This window comes from Candoia aspera, chromosome 14 (assembly GCF_035149785.1).
Source record: "Candoia aspera isolate rCanAsp1 chromosome 14, rCanAsp1.hap2, whole genome shotgun sequence".
Lineage (NCBI taxonomy): Eukaryota > Metazoa > Chordata > Lepidosauria > Squamata > Boidae > Candoia > Candoia aspera.
In genome coordinates, this window is record NC_086166.1 from 5139952 (window position 1) to 5154945 (window position 14994).

General features: G+C 41.9%; 1 protein-coding gene across 13 annotated transcripts in view; it reads right to left on the reverse strand.

The window, feature by feature from the left end:
* The window catches only part of SUN1 (Sad1 and UNC84 domain containing 1), a 31086-nt gene extending 16961 nt beyond the window's left edge, over window positions 1–14125 (reverse strand). For 2 of the 13 annotated variants that reach the window (XM_063314867.1, XM_063314864.1), the window contains exons 1-7: window positions 13928–14125; window positions 7408–7504; window positions 5040–5231; window positions 3157–3347; window positions 2376–2402; window positions 2083–2280; window positions 1549–1671 (exon numbers count right to left, since the gene is read on the reverse strand). In XM_063314867.1, the coding sequence (XP_063170937.1) occupies window positions 1549–1671; window positions 2083–2280; window positions 2376–2402; window positions 3157–3347; window positions 5040–5231; window positions 7408–7484 (808 nt within the window). In that variant the 5' untranslated portion in view covers window positions 7485–7504; window positions 13928–14125. Of the gene's footprint in view, window positions 1–1548; window positions 1672–2082; window positions 2281–2375; window positions 2403–3156; window positions 3348–5039; window positions 5232–7407; window positions 7586–13927 lie in introns of those variants that run through there. The other 11 variants (XM_063314874.1, XM_063314869.1, XM_063314873.1 and 8 more) reach the window with 9 other exon arrangements.
* Window positions 14126–14994: the final 869 nt, after the last annotated feature.

A 14994-nucleotide genomic window follows, 5' to 3' on the forward strand; every position in this document is an offset into this window, starting at 1 on the left:
GAAAATCGAATCCACACTCATCGTGTGTTGGAGGGAAAAAAGGGAGAAGGAACAGCCTTGAGGTGAGCCCAGTACAGTTTTTAAGGTTTTTCTTTTAACTTTCAGAAGTGAGGAACAAAGCAGCAGGGAAAGCAAATTATCTATCAAAGCAATTTGCCACCCAATGCCTGGGTAAGGAGTGTGTTAAATTAGGTCTCACCTGGTCAAAGGTAAGCAACCTAATACTAGATTAGGTCGTTACTTGAACAAAGAACAGAAGGAAACATTGTCCCCAAAGAGAGAGTTTCTAGAACAAAGAGTAAGCAGGAGAACGAGGTGCAAGAAATTTGGGTACTCTTTATGGTATAAATAGAGCTCGCGTTTGACGCACAGCAGCTGCTGGAATTCTTTCATAGTGGCTTCGCAGTTTTGCTATAATAAATCTACGTGTCTCAGCTTCATGTCCTAGAAAATATATTCCTGCAGTATTTTGCCTTGTCAGCCAAGAGAGGTCTGACGGGGGGAAAAATGGGTTAACGCAATCCTTTTATTGGAAGTGGAGGGATTAGAAAAGAAAAAAGGTGAGTCCTATTTATGGGCCAGCTGGGTAGAGCTGCCTTTTTTTTAAAAAAAAAAAAGTTGCATTTTTCCCCAAAGAGACAAGTCCATTTTATATAGGGACCCTATTTTTTTTTTTAAAAAACCCAAAAACATTTTAATATGCTCCTAGTTCCTGCAGACAATTGATAATGAAAAAGGAATTAAATACGTCTTGAAGGGAACTAGTGATTAAGACCACTACAAGCCAAAGCTAGGGCTTAAGAGCCTTCTCAAGCACCTGGCCCAATCAAATGGAATTCACAAAGTTGCCATGCTACGTCACAATTTTCTTCTGATATTTTTCCACCACTGCACAGCAGCCGCCCATGAGGAAACACAATTTCAAAACTTCTGTGGACGTTAGGGACGTAACGTTTTGGATTCTGGTCTGTTTCTGCCAATGAAATATCATGTGATAGAGCTCTACCCTTGCTTCAAGAGCTGCAGGCAATTCCAATATAATCCACTGAAAAGACACAATAACCAAAGCCACGCGTTGCCATTCTAGAAATGGGTGCAAAATTTAATGGACACATTTTTTAAAATGTAACTGACAAGCAGTAGCTGGCCAGGTATGGCCACATATACATTACAAATGCCCAGTGCAAACGCCAAAGAAAGAAAATCCAGTTTTAAAGGCTAAGAGAATGTGGTTTCAGTGAGTTAAAGGACCCAGTTTCAAAATCAAGATTCCGCTTTCCACTCCAAACCATGTCATCCATCATGCCACTGCAAGAGAGAAATGGAGAAAAGGAGGGTCCAACACCAGGGTCCTGCATCTTGTTACTTCCCAAGAAAGAGATACTAGAAAGGCAAAGGAGTGCAAGAAAGAAGCCAGCCACAAGGCATCAAAGATACCATGAAGTTGTAGATGCATGTCTGAAGCGACACCCATTTGTTATGGAATGGTTTCCTTTTAGGTGTGCAGCATGGATGGAGAGAGCGGAAGAAAAGCTTAAAACAAAGTACCTTCACAATCATAGCCCAGTTTCAGCACGATCGTCTGAAACAGCTGTACTATGAGCGACGTGAAAGATGCTGAAGCGTACTTGGCTGCTCGCAGAATCTTACTGCTGTAGTAAGGGAGACTCCCTATTGAAAAAGCATTGGTGCATTATTATTTCCCTCCGTTTTCTAGCGACCGATGTGGCGGGAGGGCAAAGGCAATGCAGCTAAGTGCGGGATGCTGAAATTAACATGCCAGATATCATGAGCCCGCACTCTGGCAAGAAGCAATCCTGTTTTTCAGAGTTCAACCATGGAAAATGAAGTGGGGAGAGAAGGGGAAACCAACCGGATGTCAAGGGTTTGTCTGTAGCTGTTCTTTCTTTAATAGCACGTCAAAGAATAGTTCTGGAACCAAACAACACCCCCCACTCCAAATTCCTAAGACTAGCAGACATTGCCTCGCCAAGTCAACTGTGAATTCACGTGACTTTATCACTCTAGCAATACTTCATTCATGCAGTGCTGACACTCTCACGGAAGGAATGCTTTACTTACTGGATTTGTATTTTTGGCTTCGATCCCTAGAGTAAATTCTTGAGGTTGGCATGCAAGAAGAGGAGTATGCCGTGAGGGCTTCCTTCCGCTCTGAAAGCATACTGCAATCATTACAGGTGTATCCGTTGCCGAGCTCAATCTGGCTCTGGGTCATTGCAATATCACCATTGGCCTGACCCGGTGCAGGGTCCCCACCTGCTGAATTGCAACAAATCATCTATCAAGCTAAATCCACTGAAGTGGGAAGAAAAGCAATAAAAGTCGAAACATACATGCACACCCAACCAGATTACCTTTGAGGTCACCATCGTCGTCGAGACCTAAGAAGAGACAATTTGTTTGAGTCCAAGGAGATTAACAAGCTAACAATCCTGCCATTGCTAGGGACACAAATGAGAAGCAGAGAGGAGAACTTTATAAACCCAAGCCAAGATCACGGTGATTTTAAGACAAAACGAAACATAACCATTATGTCATCTAACAGGTTACATTTCCCGATGGAAGAGCAACACAAATCTGTCTCTGATTTCCATGAGGACTACTCGGGAGTCAGGCCAATGAGAAACACGTGTTTCTGTTGCCACTTTTTTGCTGCAACAGTAGCTCAACACACAGTAGTAAACCTATAGTTAATATCAAAGTAAGTAAAACTTAAGCTACACTACTAAAAAGACAGGTTTCCAACCTAGGCAAGGGAACCCTGCATCTAAGCTACTGGCACGCAGGCTAAAATGACGATGGCGCTTCCCCCCCCCCCCGACGATTCAGGAACAACATTTTCCCTGAAAGCCCTGCGGACTGGTTGTTAACTCTGGTCCTGCACTTCTTACATCGGAGGAAGTGGACGTTGGGCTGAAGGGGGTGCAAACCCTGAGTCAGAAGAATGGCTCTCTTTCCAGAGAGCCATGCGGCTGCCCTCTGCAGTTCCTGCCAGATCCTGGGGAAAAAACGATGCGTCTGGTTTCAGGAGCTGCAGGCAGGGGCCACGTCTGTGTCCTTTGACATTCCAGAGCACGTTTTCAAGCTTGAATTTAAAAGTGCTGCGCAGCCTTCTGGACTAGACGGTGTACTCACCCCAGAAATGGTCAACAGCTGTCTGCTCCTGTATTGAAGACTCATCCAATAAGCTGGAGACGAGAGACCCATCGCTTATGTGGCTACTGAAACTACTGTGGCTAAAAGCGGAAGAGCCGGGCAGTTTTCTCCTTGAGGCAGTTCTTGCCGAACTGGACTGTTTCATCGTAGCGCTGTGTTGTTTGATGATCCTGACAGAAAAAGAAGTACCAAGTGGCAGGGTTAACATGCAGGCACGTGAGAACATTGGTGAATGCAGGAGAGCTGAAAGAGGCAGCAAAATTGTGTACAACTCCCTGGACAGAGTCAGTGTTGCCGTGGCTGTTCCAGGAAAGGAAAACAGAAATCGGAATTTCCTTCTCACTCTCTTAAGTGACTCAGGGGGGTAAGTTTGTGCTGCGGGAATAATTCGTAAATATAAGCCGGTGTTTGGGTTCTGCACTTCCATGTCATATTATGGAAGGAATCCTAGCTCAAACACATACAATGGGAACCAATCATGTCCTGATGTCCAAATGTCAAATCGTGGCCATATACCATCGTCATCCAGAACGCGAGGATCTCACTTGTGAGAAGGCCAAAAAAATTTGGGATCAAGTATGTGTTAATAGGGGACGCGGTGGCGCTGCGGGTTAAACCGCTGAGCTGTCGATCGGAAGGTCGGCGGTTCGAAACCGCGCGGCGGGGTGAGCTCCCGTTGCTCGTCCCAGCTCCTGCTCACCTAGCAGTTTGAAAACATGCAAATGTGAGTAGATCAATAGGTACCGCTTCGGCGGGCAGGTAACGGCGTTCCGTGTCGTCATGCTGGCCACATGACCCGGAAAAATGTCTACGGACAACGCCGGCTCTAAGGCTTAGAAACGGAGATGAGCACCGCCCCCTAGAGTCGGACACGACTGGACTTTACATCAAGGGAAACCTTTACCTTTACCTATGTGTTAATATTCAAAAGATTCTTAAAGCGGACTTACAGAAGAAACCAGAACTGTGTCTCTTGGGATTGATGGACAAACAGCCTGAGAAACAGCAAGGGACTTTGCTTCTGTATATGACAACAGCAGCAAGACTTTTATATGCACAAAGATGGAAAGATCCACAAATCCCCACAGTGGAAGAATGGATGGTTAAATTAATGGAATTGGCCCAAATGGCCAAGTTAACAGCGTTGATGAGAGAAAATACCGTGTCTGGATTTGTCTCTACTTGGCAACCACTTTTGGATTATTTGCTTGTGTCTGAAAAAAATGAAGTCTTGATTTTGGGTCTTGATGATTAAATGGTTTGATTTTATAGAAATAATGCTACGGAGGTTTAATTAATGGTAAGAGATTATATCTGTATAATAAGCATTTGCATCTGTATTGGAGAAAGTCGGAAGTCACTCTTCTGTTTTCTATCTAATTTTGCACTTCTATAGTTTTTTCTTTAGTTCTGTAATCTATCTTATCTATATTCTGTATTTTAACTATACTTTTGAAAATCAACCAAGTTCTTTCAGAGTGTGAGGATCTCCACAGAAGCCATCACAGATCCAAGTGTTTGTTGAAGTAGTGCCAGAAAATGTTCCAGTTCCGGTTCTAAACATGGAAGTGAGGCCCACTAAAATCAGGTAGAAGTAACTTCTAAATCAGGGGATATCATCCGAGATTAGCCTTTTCAAGTCCCACTGACTCCAATGTGTGCCCTAAGTGCATGGGTAAATCTTGCCCCGTTTTATGCCAACACCTCAGCGAGAGGTTCCACCACGCTTCCACAGAAATTTATAGAGTGCTACGTGGGAACACAGAAGAACATGAATCGCGCACTGAACTACATAAAATTAAACGGGGTGGGACCAAGGAGTAGATAATTTACAAGCGTTTGGTAGCAGACAAAATGCTTACTTGGGTGACCGATCTGCAAAAGTCTTTTTCCCAGCATAGGAGCTGCCACTTCCAAAGAGACCCTCATCTTTAGCACCACCATATCCTGCCGCAGACAAGCGTAAGCTGCGCCGTGACATTCTTGGCGAGTCAAAGACGGGGTCCAACTTGTGCTCAGTTTCAAATTCTAGCGCGGTCAATGAGTAACTTGAACTGCAAAGAAACACAGAAAAGGTCTGGGCTGCCTGTTACATAATATTGCAACCTGCATTTCAACAGGACCTATTTGCTTGGTACTTTGGTATCCGTGGTGGCTGAGATCAGCACCGTCTCTGCTGAAACGGCTCCTCCGCAATGCGTCTGTGCCTTAACCTCCCGAAAACAGCCATAGGTTCATACATTTATGAAAGTATCACAGTATTAGCTATTGCAACAGGAAAGGTGCCTCAAAAAACTGAAGAAACAGAAAGTGGTAAATGCTGGTAACTATTTCAAAGGAGTTTAATTTTAAAGTTTCGTAGTTCATCCTCCCTGGAGGCTTATTCTGGTCATTGCCTTTGCTTAGTTTAAAACAAGCTTGAAGCAGACACAGGCTGGTGAGTGAATTGACGCTCTGTTGGGAAAATTAGGAAGCTACGATGTTGGTAACAGGCAGAGAAACTGATACAGCAATACAGGGTGACTTGCTGGCTGTGCAAAATAACTTCTTTGTATTGCTTGCCTCCCTTATTTTTCTGCAACGTATAGCTTCCTTTCCATGCAATGTCACTGCGTTGTAAGTTTCCTTGCCTCATATCATTAGCAGCCATTTAAGGGTGCAAGAAATGCTTCGATGGAGAAAGATCATGTTGTGATCGATACAGATGACACACAGTCACAAAAGTGGGGATTGTGACACCGCAAGCCCTGCTTCAATGGACAATCACATCTGTGGTGATTTAGTGATGGGACATACATTCTGCTCTCTACCTTGGATGATTCTGAGGAAAAGAAGTAAAATGCCCTTTGAAAAAACCCGTGGTGCATAAAACTGATGCAAGAGGCAGGGGAAGAAGAGGAAGAAAAATTAAAGAAGGGTAATTTAAAAAAAAAAAAATCAAACCAATGTTATGACGAGACTGTGTGTTTCGTAGGAGAAAAACAAAATACAATGTGCAATTTCAATATGTCAGGAGGGGGCCTAGTTGGAAAAGTCAGTTTGTAATACTTTGCCTTCTCACATGCCACAAATAACTGTTGATAATAGTCAGGATACAGCTGCTTATATTCAGCTTTTCTCACTGAGACATGTTGACACACAACTGAAAATGAAATGTCTGATACTAAGGACAGTTACTCTATACACCAATTTGAATAAGGTTCCCCCTGAGATCCAGTTGGCCCTCACCCTGCTGGTATTTCAGAGAGCCCCTAAGACCTGGCTCTTTGACCAGGCCTTTGGCAAGGATGAATGAAGCCTCCATCTAGACAATGTGGGTTTGCCTGGGTTATGATCTGGTGTGCGCCATCTTTTTTTTTTTTTTTATCATTGTATTATTTTGTTAGATGGCTTGCAAAAGGAAGAGGGGCTGGCCAAGGGCAAGGTGGACGGATGACATTCTAGAGGTGACGGACTTGTCCCTGGGGGAGCTGGGGGTGCTGACGACTGACAGGAAGCTCTGGCGTGGGCTGGTCCGTGAAGTCACGAAGAGTCGGAAGCGACTGGACGAATAAACAACAAAATTATTTTGTTGTTCAGCTTGTGTTTATCGGTGAACCCCCAGACTTGCAAGTGTAAAAATAAATGAATAAGCAAACAAACAAACAAATAAAAAACCATTTGATTCCTAGCTAGGATGCCAGGCATTGTAAGCATTGTAACAAATATTGTACTTCCAATGTATCTTTTTTGGCAACCCAAAAATGGGCAGTTAAGACTCCTAGTTTAGCTTTCAGAAGGTTCATAAAGTGCAAATTACAATTTTTGGATTTTTAATTGCTACTAACAGCTCACAAATGGTATGATTTCTAACCCCTAACTCCTTGATCTATGCAGCCGCTCTGAAGGGATGGTTAATTATTTTATTTTCCGCTCTGTTTTTATCTGTTCATACATGCCTTCCTACTGCATTTACAACCCAAACAATGGTATTTGGGTGTGGTTGTGGAGTGCTTGACTTACAGTGACTAACAAACCCTGAGTCACTTTCTTAATCACTGGTTTCACTAGCACAGAATCTACTGTAAAAATATAAAATAAAAACAAAACCCCGATCGCTGTCTTCAAATCTAAAGAAGGAATGCAGTGAGCTTTGTGACTGACCCTGGAGTTTCATGCCTCAGTTTAAAATGCCCCATAAAAGCCACAAGACAGAGAACAACAAGGATTTTTGCAGAACAGCTTTCTCACCTGAGTGCGTAAGTATAGCCAGTGTTCTCTGGCAGGCACTGGGGAGGGTTATACATGTGAAGTCGAGAAAAATCCATGGTTGCTATTTCAAATCATGCTGCAAAAAGGTGAAAACCCAATGCTGTAACAGTTCAAAGATACAAAGAGGAAAAGCCCTTGATTTCTCCAGCCTTGTTCTTGGAATATCGCAAATATACGGGTGTTTGGGGAAAGTGAAAGGAAAAAAAACAACGCACGCGGACACACAGCAGTGTCTGGAAGAGCGTGCCTGTTTGATGTGACTGCCAATGTTAGATATCCCTTATCAACATTCACAAGAGCCTCAACATTTCCTTTTCTTTCGGGGAGGGCTTCCCCACAACGTCTTAAGGCACATTAATGAGTTCCCTGAAATACGATTGTAGAAAAATACCAAGCCGTGCTACAACCATTGCAGTATTTTGCATTTACAATTACTAGACAGCAGTGCTCTGAAATACCTCAAATTTACCCTGCTTGCAACAACAGATACTATTTCCCCACATTCATCCAAGCGTAATACTGACTTAGGACATTCTTTTCAAGAAGTGTACCAATCAAGAGAGTGGTGTCAAAAGAAAAGGAGGGGGGTTTATGGAAGGACAAGTTGTTTTCGACTTTCCTTTGGTGCCCTTGGAAGAGGAGGAGGGACAATGGCTCAGCTTTTGGTTTTAAAGAGACAGTCCCATCTGCCCAGATTAGGATATCTCCCACTAGTCCTCTGGAAAGGCACGGAAGATGCTTCTGTACACTCTCCAGGGGAAGATCAAAACACTGCCAAACATGCATGGATCACAAATCTATAATCCTGAAACTTGTTCCAGCTGAGGATTTTAAGGGAGTCAATGGACTGAAGTATGGCAACCTATCTTTAATGCTGAGAAGATTTTGCAAAGCATTTTCTGTCTGGTTGAATTCAAGTGAAAAGTCTGCAAGGTAACAGTCAAGCCTTGGATGCGTCTGAACCACCTTTTGTGATTTCAGCCTTGGTATGACACTGAAGGAACATCAGCTAAAGCATCTACTGCACAGCTTGGAAACTTAGAGCAAAATGTTAAGCAAAATCCCTGACTATTTAAGCAGGTGTTTCTCAACCGTGGCAACTTTAAGACGTGTGGACTTCAACTCCCAGGATTCCCCAGCCAGCCAAAGTTAGTTTCGAGAGATGGTTAAATTCATGAAAATAGCCAGTTGTCAAAATCACCCACCCATCACAGCAGTTTCCTTAGTTTTATTCATGGAGCACTTACCAAACTTGATTATCGTTTTAGGTGGTTACAGTACCACAAAGTTTGAAGTCCCTTGGCTTGATTTGGGATTAGCATCAAATGTAGATTTTTGGTTTAGCTTGTGTGACAACCACCATTATGGCATATTCAAGAAATAATGCTTAAGTAAATGGAATGTGCAACGTGTAAATGGACCCAATAAAGTTAAATGCAAATGAGGCTAAATGCAAAGAGAAATACAAATGGCATAGGGCTGTTGGAAACTTAAAAGGGAAGCCGCCCCCCCCAAGTTTTGCACTGGAATTAGGGAAAAAATAATTTTAAGGACCGCATATGTCACCTAGTCTAAACAAAAAATCTTTAAAGCTAAACGTAGGGCAACATTAATTTTCAATGTAAGAGCAAGATTAGATGTTCTGATAATCTAAAAGTTCTCAGTGATGCCTTCACCAACATGCCAAACAGGCTGCAAAACCCATTATTAAGAAAACAACAGCACTTCCTGTTGTTCTAATTTGGTCTCAGAAACAGAGCTGTTTACTGGGAAGGAATGCACCCCATTTCTGGTGTACACATCGCAATGGCAAAAGGATGTCTTACCACCAGTCCGAACGCTGGCGATATACTGTAGCTAATAGCATATATCTCTCTCAAACTCCACTTCAGTATAATCCAGTTGCATTATCATCCACCCAACTACAATTTAACCATGTGAAAATGTAGCTTTCCAAATGTGATTGGAGTGGAACAAAGGGTCTTTGCTAGGAAAGCACACTTGTAATATGCATGGAGCATGTGAATCTGTCAAAGCTCAGATTTAATCAACAGGCTCAGATTTAATTAACAATGCTTCAAAAACTGGGTGGGGGGGAGGAAGATCTTGATGTTCAAAAAAAAGCCAAACAGGTGGCTTAAATTTTGCTTCAGATTCATCACGTAAATTGCATGCTGGCTGGGGAATTCTGGGAGTTGAAGTCCACACATCTTAAAGGTGCCACAGTTGAGAAATAATACCGTTCTATAGGTTCTGGAGGACCCATCGAGTCATGGCAGCTAGGAAATTCTGGGAGATGCAGTCCTAAGAGTACTGGAGGGGACCAGGTTGGGAAAGGCTGTTCTTGAGCAAATATGGAAGTATTCTAATACTTCAAGGATTATTTCAGCATCATGTCTAGGAAGTGAAATAAAACATTTCACTTTCCCAACTGTATTATTTTTTTAGGTTCTTAAAAACTCAAAGTAGTTAAGAAGATTGGGGGAAGTATACGATTGTTTTGGGGTGCATAAAATAATGATCTTGCAAAACAACAAACCCGTAGTTAGCAAATTATGTTTAAAAAAACTAAAGCAGTTTAAGAAGCAGCACGGGCATAATAGGGACACTCCCTGCAATTGGGCCTCAAACAGCACGTTCTCCAAACTAATGCAGCAATTAGAAACAACTTCCAGGCTGTCCTGGTTCTTCCCCTCCCTTCCCTTGGTAACATCAACAACACATTAAGTTCTGCCTGGACCTGTGTAACCGCGTTACTACCAGAAGATTGCTCCAAGCTGAGTGGTTTTCAACTCTTTATCAATTCTGGTTTCAAATCAAACTAAGGGTCAGCAGTATCCACAACTGGGCTGCTTGAGGGGACTGCAAAACCACAGTAAAAAGAAGGAATTAAGGGAAGACATGGGGAATAGGTCATATGCTTTGAGAAGGAAGTTAATACATTTACTTGCACAAAACTGGAAAGCAACATCCTCAGCAAGAGAGCCAGGGATGTTAGAAACAATTGGAATATCTGGTTTTTTGCTATGGTTCCCATGGGCCTAAACATAGCTGGGAGACATGGTTACTTAGCAAGCAACATGGCATCAACAAATCTAATTTGGACTTGGCTGCTCGACAGCTGCTCTCACCCTCTTGGAAGCTCACATATGAAATGTTAGGCTATGAAGGAATGATTTTTAATCGGCATAATCACAAACTGGATAGTGAGCTACTTCCTACAGGAACTAAGCACATAGCTATTATTTGCATACAAGCTGCTTAACCATTAAAACTAGTTTCTTACCATAAGAAATTGGTAAGTTTTCAAGAATCCAAAACAAAAATATATATTTTTTTCCCCAGTCTGGTCCTGTTACAATTACAAAAGCAGTGAAGGGTGGTGTTACTGGTTAATCCCCATCATCTGACGCTTTCATCTTTCAGGTAAATATTGTCTTCCACTGGAGCAGTAGTTGGAGTTATGGAAGAAAAGGGGATGCTACATGGGGGAAGTTACAGAAGAAAGGGGGACTACATGGACAATCAACGTGGTGGGGTGGAGACTCTGCTTGGGATTGGCAAGGAGAACACGCCCTCAGCTATAAACATCATGATATTAAGACTACAGGATCATTGTCTGAGAATATAAATATGCTGTCAGGAAAGTCTCTGTTTCTGAACATGGTTGCGTAAATATGAGGAACCTGAAGTTTAGGTCATCTTCTCCAAACTGGTATCAACTCCACGTGTTGGACTACAATTTCTTTCATCCCCAGCGGCTGCGGCCTTCCCCTGCAAGACTAAATTCATCTTGGCCGCAAAGACGTGATTGGTCCAGATCACAACCACGTCACGGGGAACACAAAGAAGCCCTCAAAATCTGCACTTGCCCAGCAAAAGTATGCATGTCTAAAACCAGAATTGGAAAAGGGGGCCATGGAAGACTGTGAGGTTAGGAAAAGATCCCCCGTGAGGAATCTGTGAACATACTCAGAACAAGAAAAAAAGGTCCCAAGAAAGCTGTTGATGCAAGGATAAAAACAATTTAAACTGTTTATTTAACAATTATTTAATATTATTTAACAGCTCTCGGCTGAATGTCTTGGAAAAAGGCTGACATTTCTGGAACGCAGAGGTAGCAAGGGGTCCATTCCCCCTCTGCTGCAGAGTGGCTAGCTTTTTATCTTCTCACCAAGTTTAAAAGCAGGCCAGCAGATTGCATGACAGCAAAGGCCCTCGGTACGTTTTAGGCTCTGCTTCCCAATATAAGTACTGTATGTCGAATTGGCAGATTAATTCTCTGCCTCCGTTCAGCTTTTTAAATAAAAGCATCGCTGTGCTGAATGATCTACATCAGAAAGCTTTCCCAAAGTAATGAGTTCACGCAACTTAGGTCCTACACGTCTTAAGAGCAGAGTGAGAACAAGTGAATATAGGCGGACCCTCTGGCCAGCTTTATCTTCAACTCAAAGATGGGCTGACCCTTTTCTGCTGCTCTTCTAAAGTCATGTGAACTAGCAAACATCTAAAGGAAAAAAAACAAAAAACACCCTAGCCGTTTTCTCCCTGTATTCTATCACAAACAACACCAGCCTTTTATCAATGTCATGCACACTGAATATGATGTTAGAAGACCATGTGAAACAAAGCTGCTGTAAGCATGTACTCCTCAGGCAGGATTTGCAATCACATCAATAACGGTATGTGTGCAAAGCCTTTTTCACACCTGTGACGGTACAAGCCTTTTTCACTCCGAGTTCCCGAAAGGGGGAATAAATCCAAGATGCACCTACTTCTTTAGTAAAGGGCTTTTTCTAATCCATGCAACAAATCCACTACTGCCCTCTATGATCAATAATATTATTGCTGTTATAGAAATCAATAGCTCCAATAAATAATGGTTTCAAGGTTTCAAAGCTTCATGTTATGCTTTTATATACATTTTAAAAGGACAGGAATATGAGTGCTGGGGTAAAGCCATGGTTTCTATGGTTTGTTGAAGAAGCCATTAAAGCTAGATTCACACACAACACAAAAATGCTATATGATGGTTTACAAACCAGAATGGTTGGTTCACACATTGCAGTAGGCCAAACAAGCTGAAGTTTTTAAAAAAAGGGAGGGGGGGGAAGCTTGACATGGCCCTTTTTTTCTACTTCCAATTTCCCTGTATAGGTGTGGGTTTATTGGAAAAAAGTAGTAAAAGGGCAAGTGGAATACATGAATGCCCTCTTTAAAATAAAACAAAGTGGTACAAAGCTGCCAATAAACGTAAGTTTCAGAGCTGTTATAATTCTATCAGTTCAGAACCATGGACATCCTTTTCCTTCCGAGTTTCATTGCAGAGGCTGTGGCAAACCATATGAAAATATACATCTGTCTGCATAGCCACAGTCCTGAACTAAAAACTAAATTCTATTTTACTTACACTTCACAAGTAATGTCGAGTTCATGGGAATACCTGATACATTGGGGGTTCCCAGAAAATTGATGGTTCAATAATTATTTCACCAAAATATGCTTGCTGCAGCAATACAGAAGGGAAGAATAAGCAATAAAACTTGATTCCACTTTGAAAGTAAAAGAAATATTACCACTGTGCTGATCAAGATTTAGAATACCTACACCACTGCTTTTAAAATTTACATATTCTCAAAAGAATTTGGCTATTTTCCAAGTGTGATATGACAAACATACATCCCAAGACAGTCCTCAAGTTCAACCAAATGTTAAACTCCTCTTTTACTAGGCCACATTAAAACAGAATTAATCCAAGCAATAACAAACAGCCTGCAATGTTGAACCTGGCAGCTATTTTAAGGGTGTACTTGACAATCTGGTTAATTTCTGAATTTTATTTATTTTTATTTTTTCAACACATTTATTTAGCCTAACACTTCCCCAAGCAGGTAACTCCATTTCTCTTATGATACAAGGAGCATCTAACATTTTGCAGTCTTTTTCACACATCACTCCCAACGTTATTAATTTAAAACAGGCTGAACAACAAGAGCTTAAAGCAAGTAGAAAAATCAGTTGAAAAAACGAACACAACCATCATACATCAAAAATCACATGTGAATGGAGTCAATTCTAGCATACAGCACTTAGTACAAGTTTATCTGTATTATTCCATTCACAAAACAGCTTCCAACATATAAAATGCTTTCTTTTCAATTTATTCCAAACTTAGAGGTGCAATTACGTTCATAATGCTGGCAACAGAACCTGATGCTTACAAAAACTCTGGATATCTGATACACACACGAGATAAAACGACTGGTTTCACTTTCTAAGATAGGAAGCCTGCAAGCCACAGTGATGGACACGCTCGGTGCAAATTGTTCTATGACTGCATCAAACCAAGTCCCCAGTTAGGTAAAAAGGCGTCCTGCTAACCAAGCCTGGCTAAGCTGAAAAAGCAAATTAAATCCTTGCTTGGACAGGGCTAAACACAAGTTGCTCAAGGAGAGTTCCGTTCTGCCCAACCGAGCAGGAAGCTGCAGCAGGGATCCACTTTTCAAACCTGAAACTTTTCCAAATCCAGCATCGTTCCACCCTTGCAGAAGGAACCCTGAATTCTTCAGTTTGGCATCCTCTTCTAAAACAGGAGGAGCCGGAGCCGAATCGTTTAGAAGAAGTTTGAGAGTTGACAGCAGCCTCGGATTATGCCACCCTGCAGAATCCCAAAATGGCTTCCCAGCTTCAACAAAGCCTGAAGGATCGAGTCTAATTTAATCCAGTTTCTTAAAGCTCTCCCTGTCGGTCACAGCCAGGCTTCGAAATTATTGGACAAAGCTAGGTTAGCCAGCCCACAGCGTTTAACTCCTTAATTTCCTTCCAGCGCGCAACGCCTAGAAATCTTTGCTGGGGCTGTATTTATAGCCACCGAGGTTTCCATGGGGCTTTAACCCAGTTTTTAAATACAGTAGCTTTTTTTTTTTAATTTTTAAAGAAAGAAGATAGAATCATAATGAAAATAGTCATGTATTAAACTTGTATGCCGCCTGACTCTCAAACAACTCTGGGCTGCTCACAGGAATCAAAGGAATTATAATAAAATCAATACGTGAAAAAAAAAAGACGAGAGAGAAAGAATATTGTACTGTGCATCCTAATCGCCCCTTCTTGCATTCGTTCTTGATTTAGGCCGTCTGCAAAATTCATTGTTGGCAATGTTTTATAAAAGGGGGGAAAAGGGGGTCGGGAAAAGGGATTATATCAGAATTGTTGCTTTTTATAAACCAAGTGAACTTCCCATTTCTCAGTCCTATGAAGTACAATTCCATTAAAGCTCATGGAAGCACTTCGAAAGAAAGGTTCCATTGCTAAAATAGGGAACAGTGCTTAGGGGAGGAAACTGCTTATCTACGTAAATTCTCCGGACATTTTACTCCATGCAAAACACCATGTTAACGTTGGGAACACTTCCCCAATGTGTACTTTGAGACAATTTATTTTTCCAACCCTTTTCCTAGTTTGATAAACAAGAGCTGGCTTTGGATAAAATGTTACCATTAAAAGGTTCGTATTTAAATGTTAAAATGGCCTAGCGCTTCACATTCTGGAGTTCCAGGAATCAGG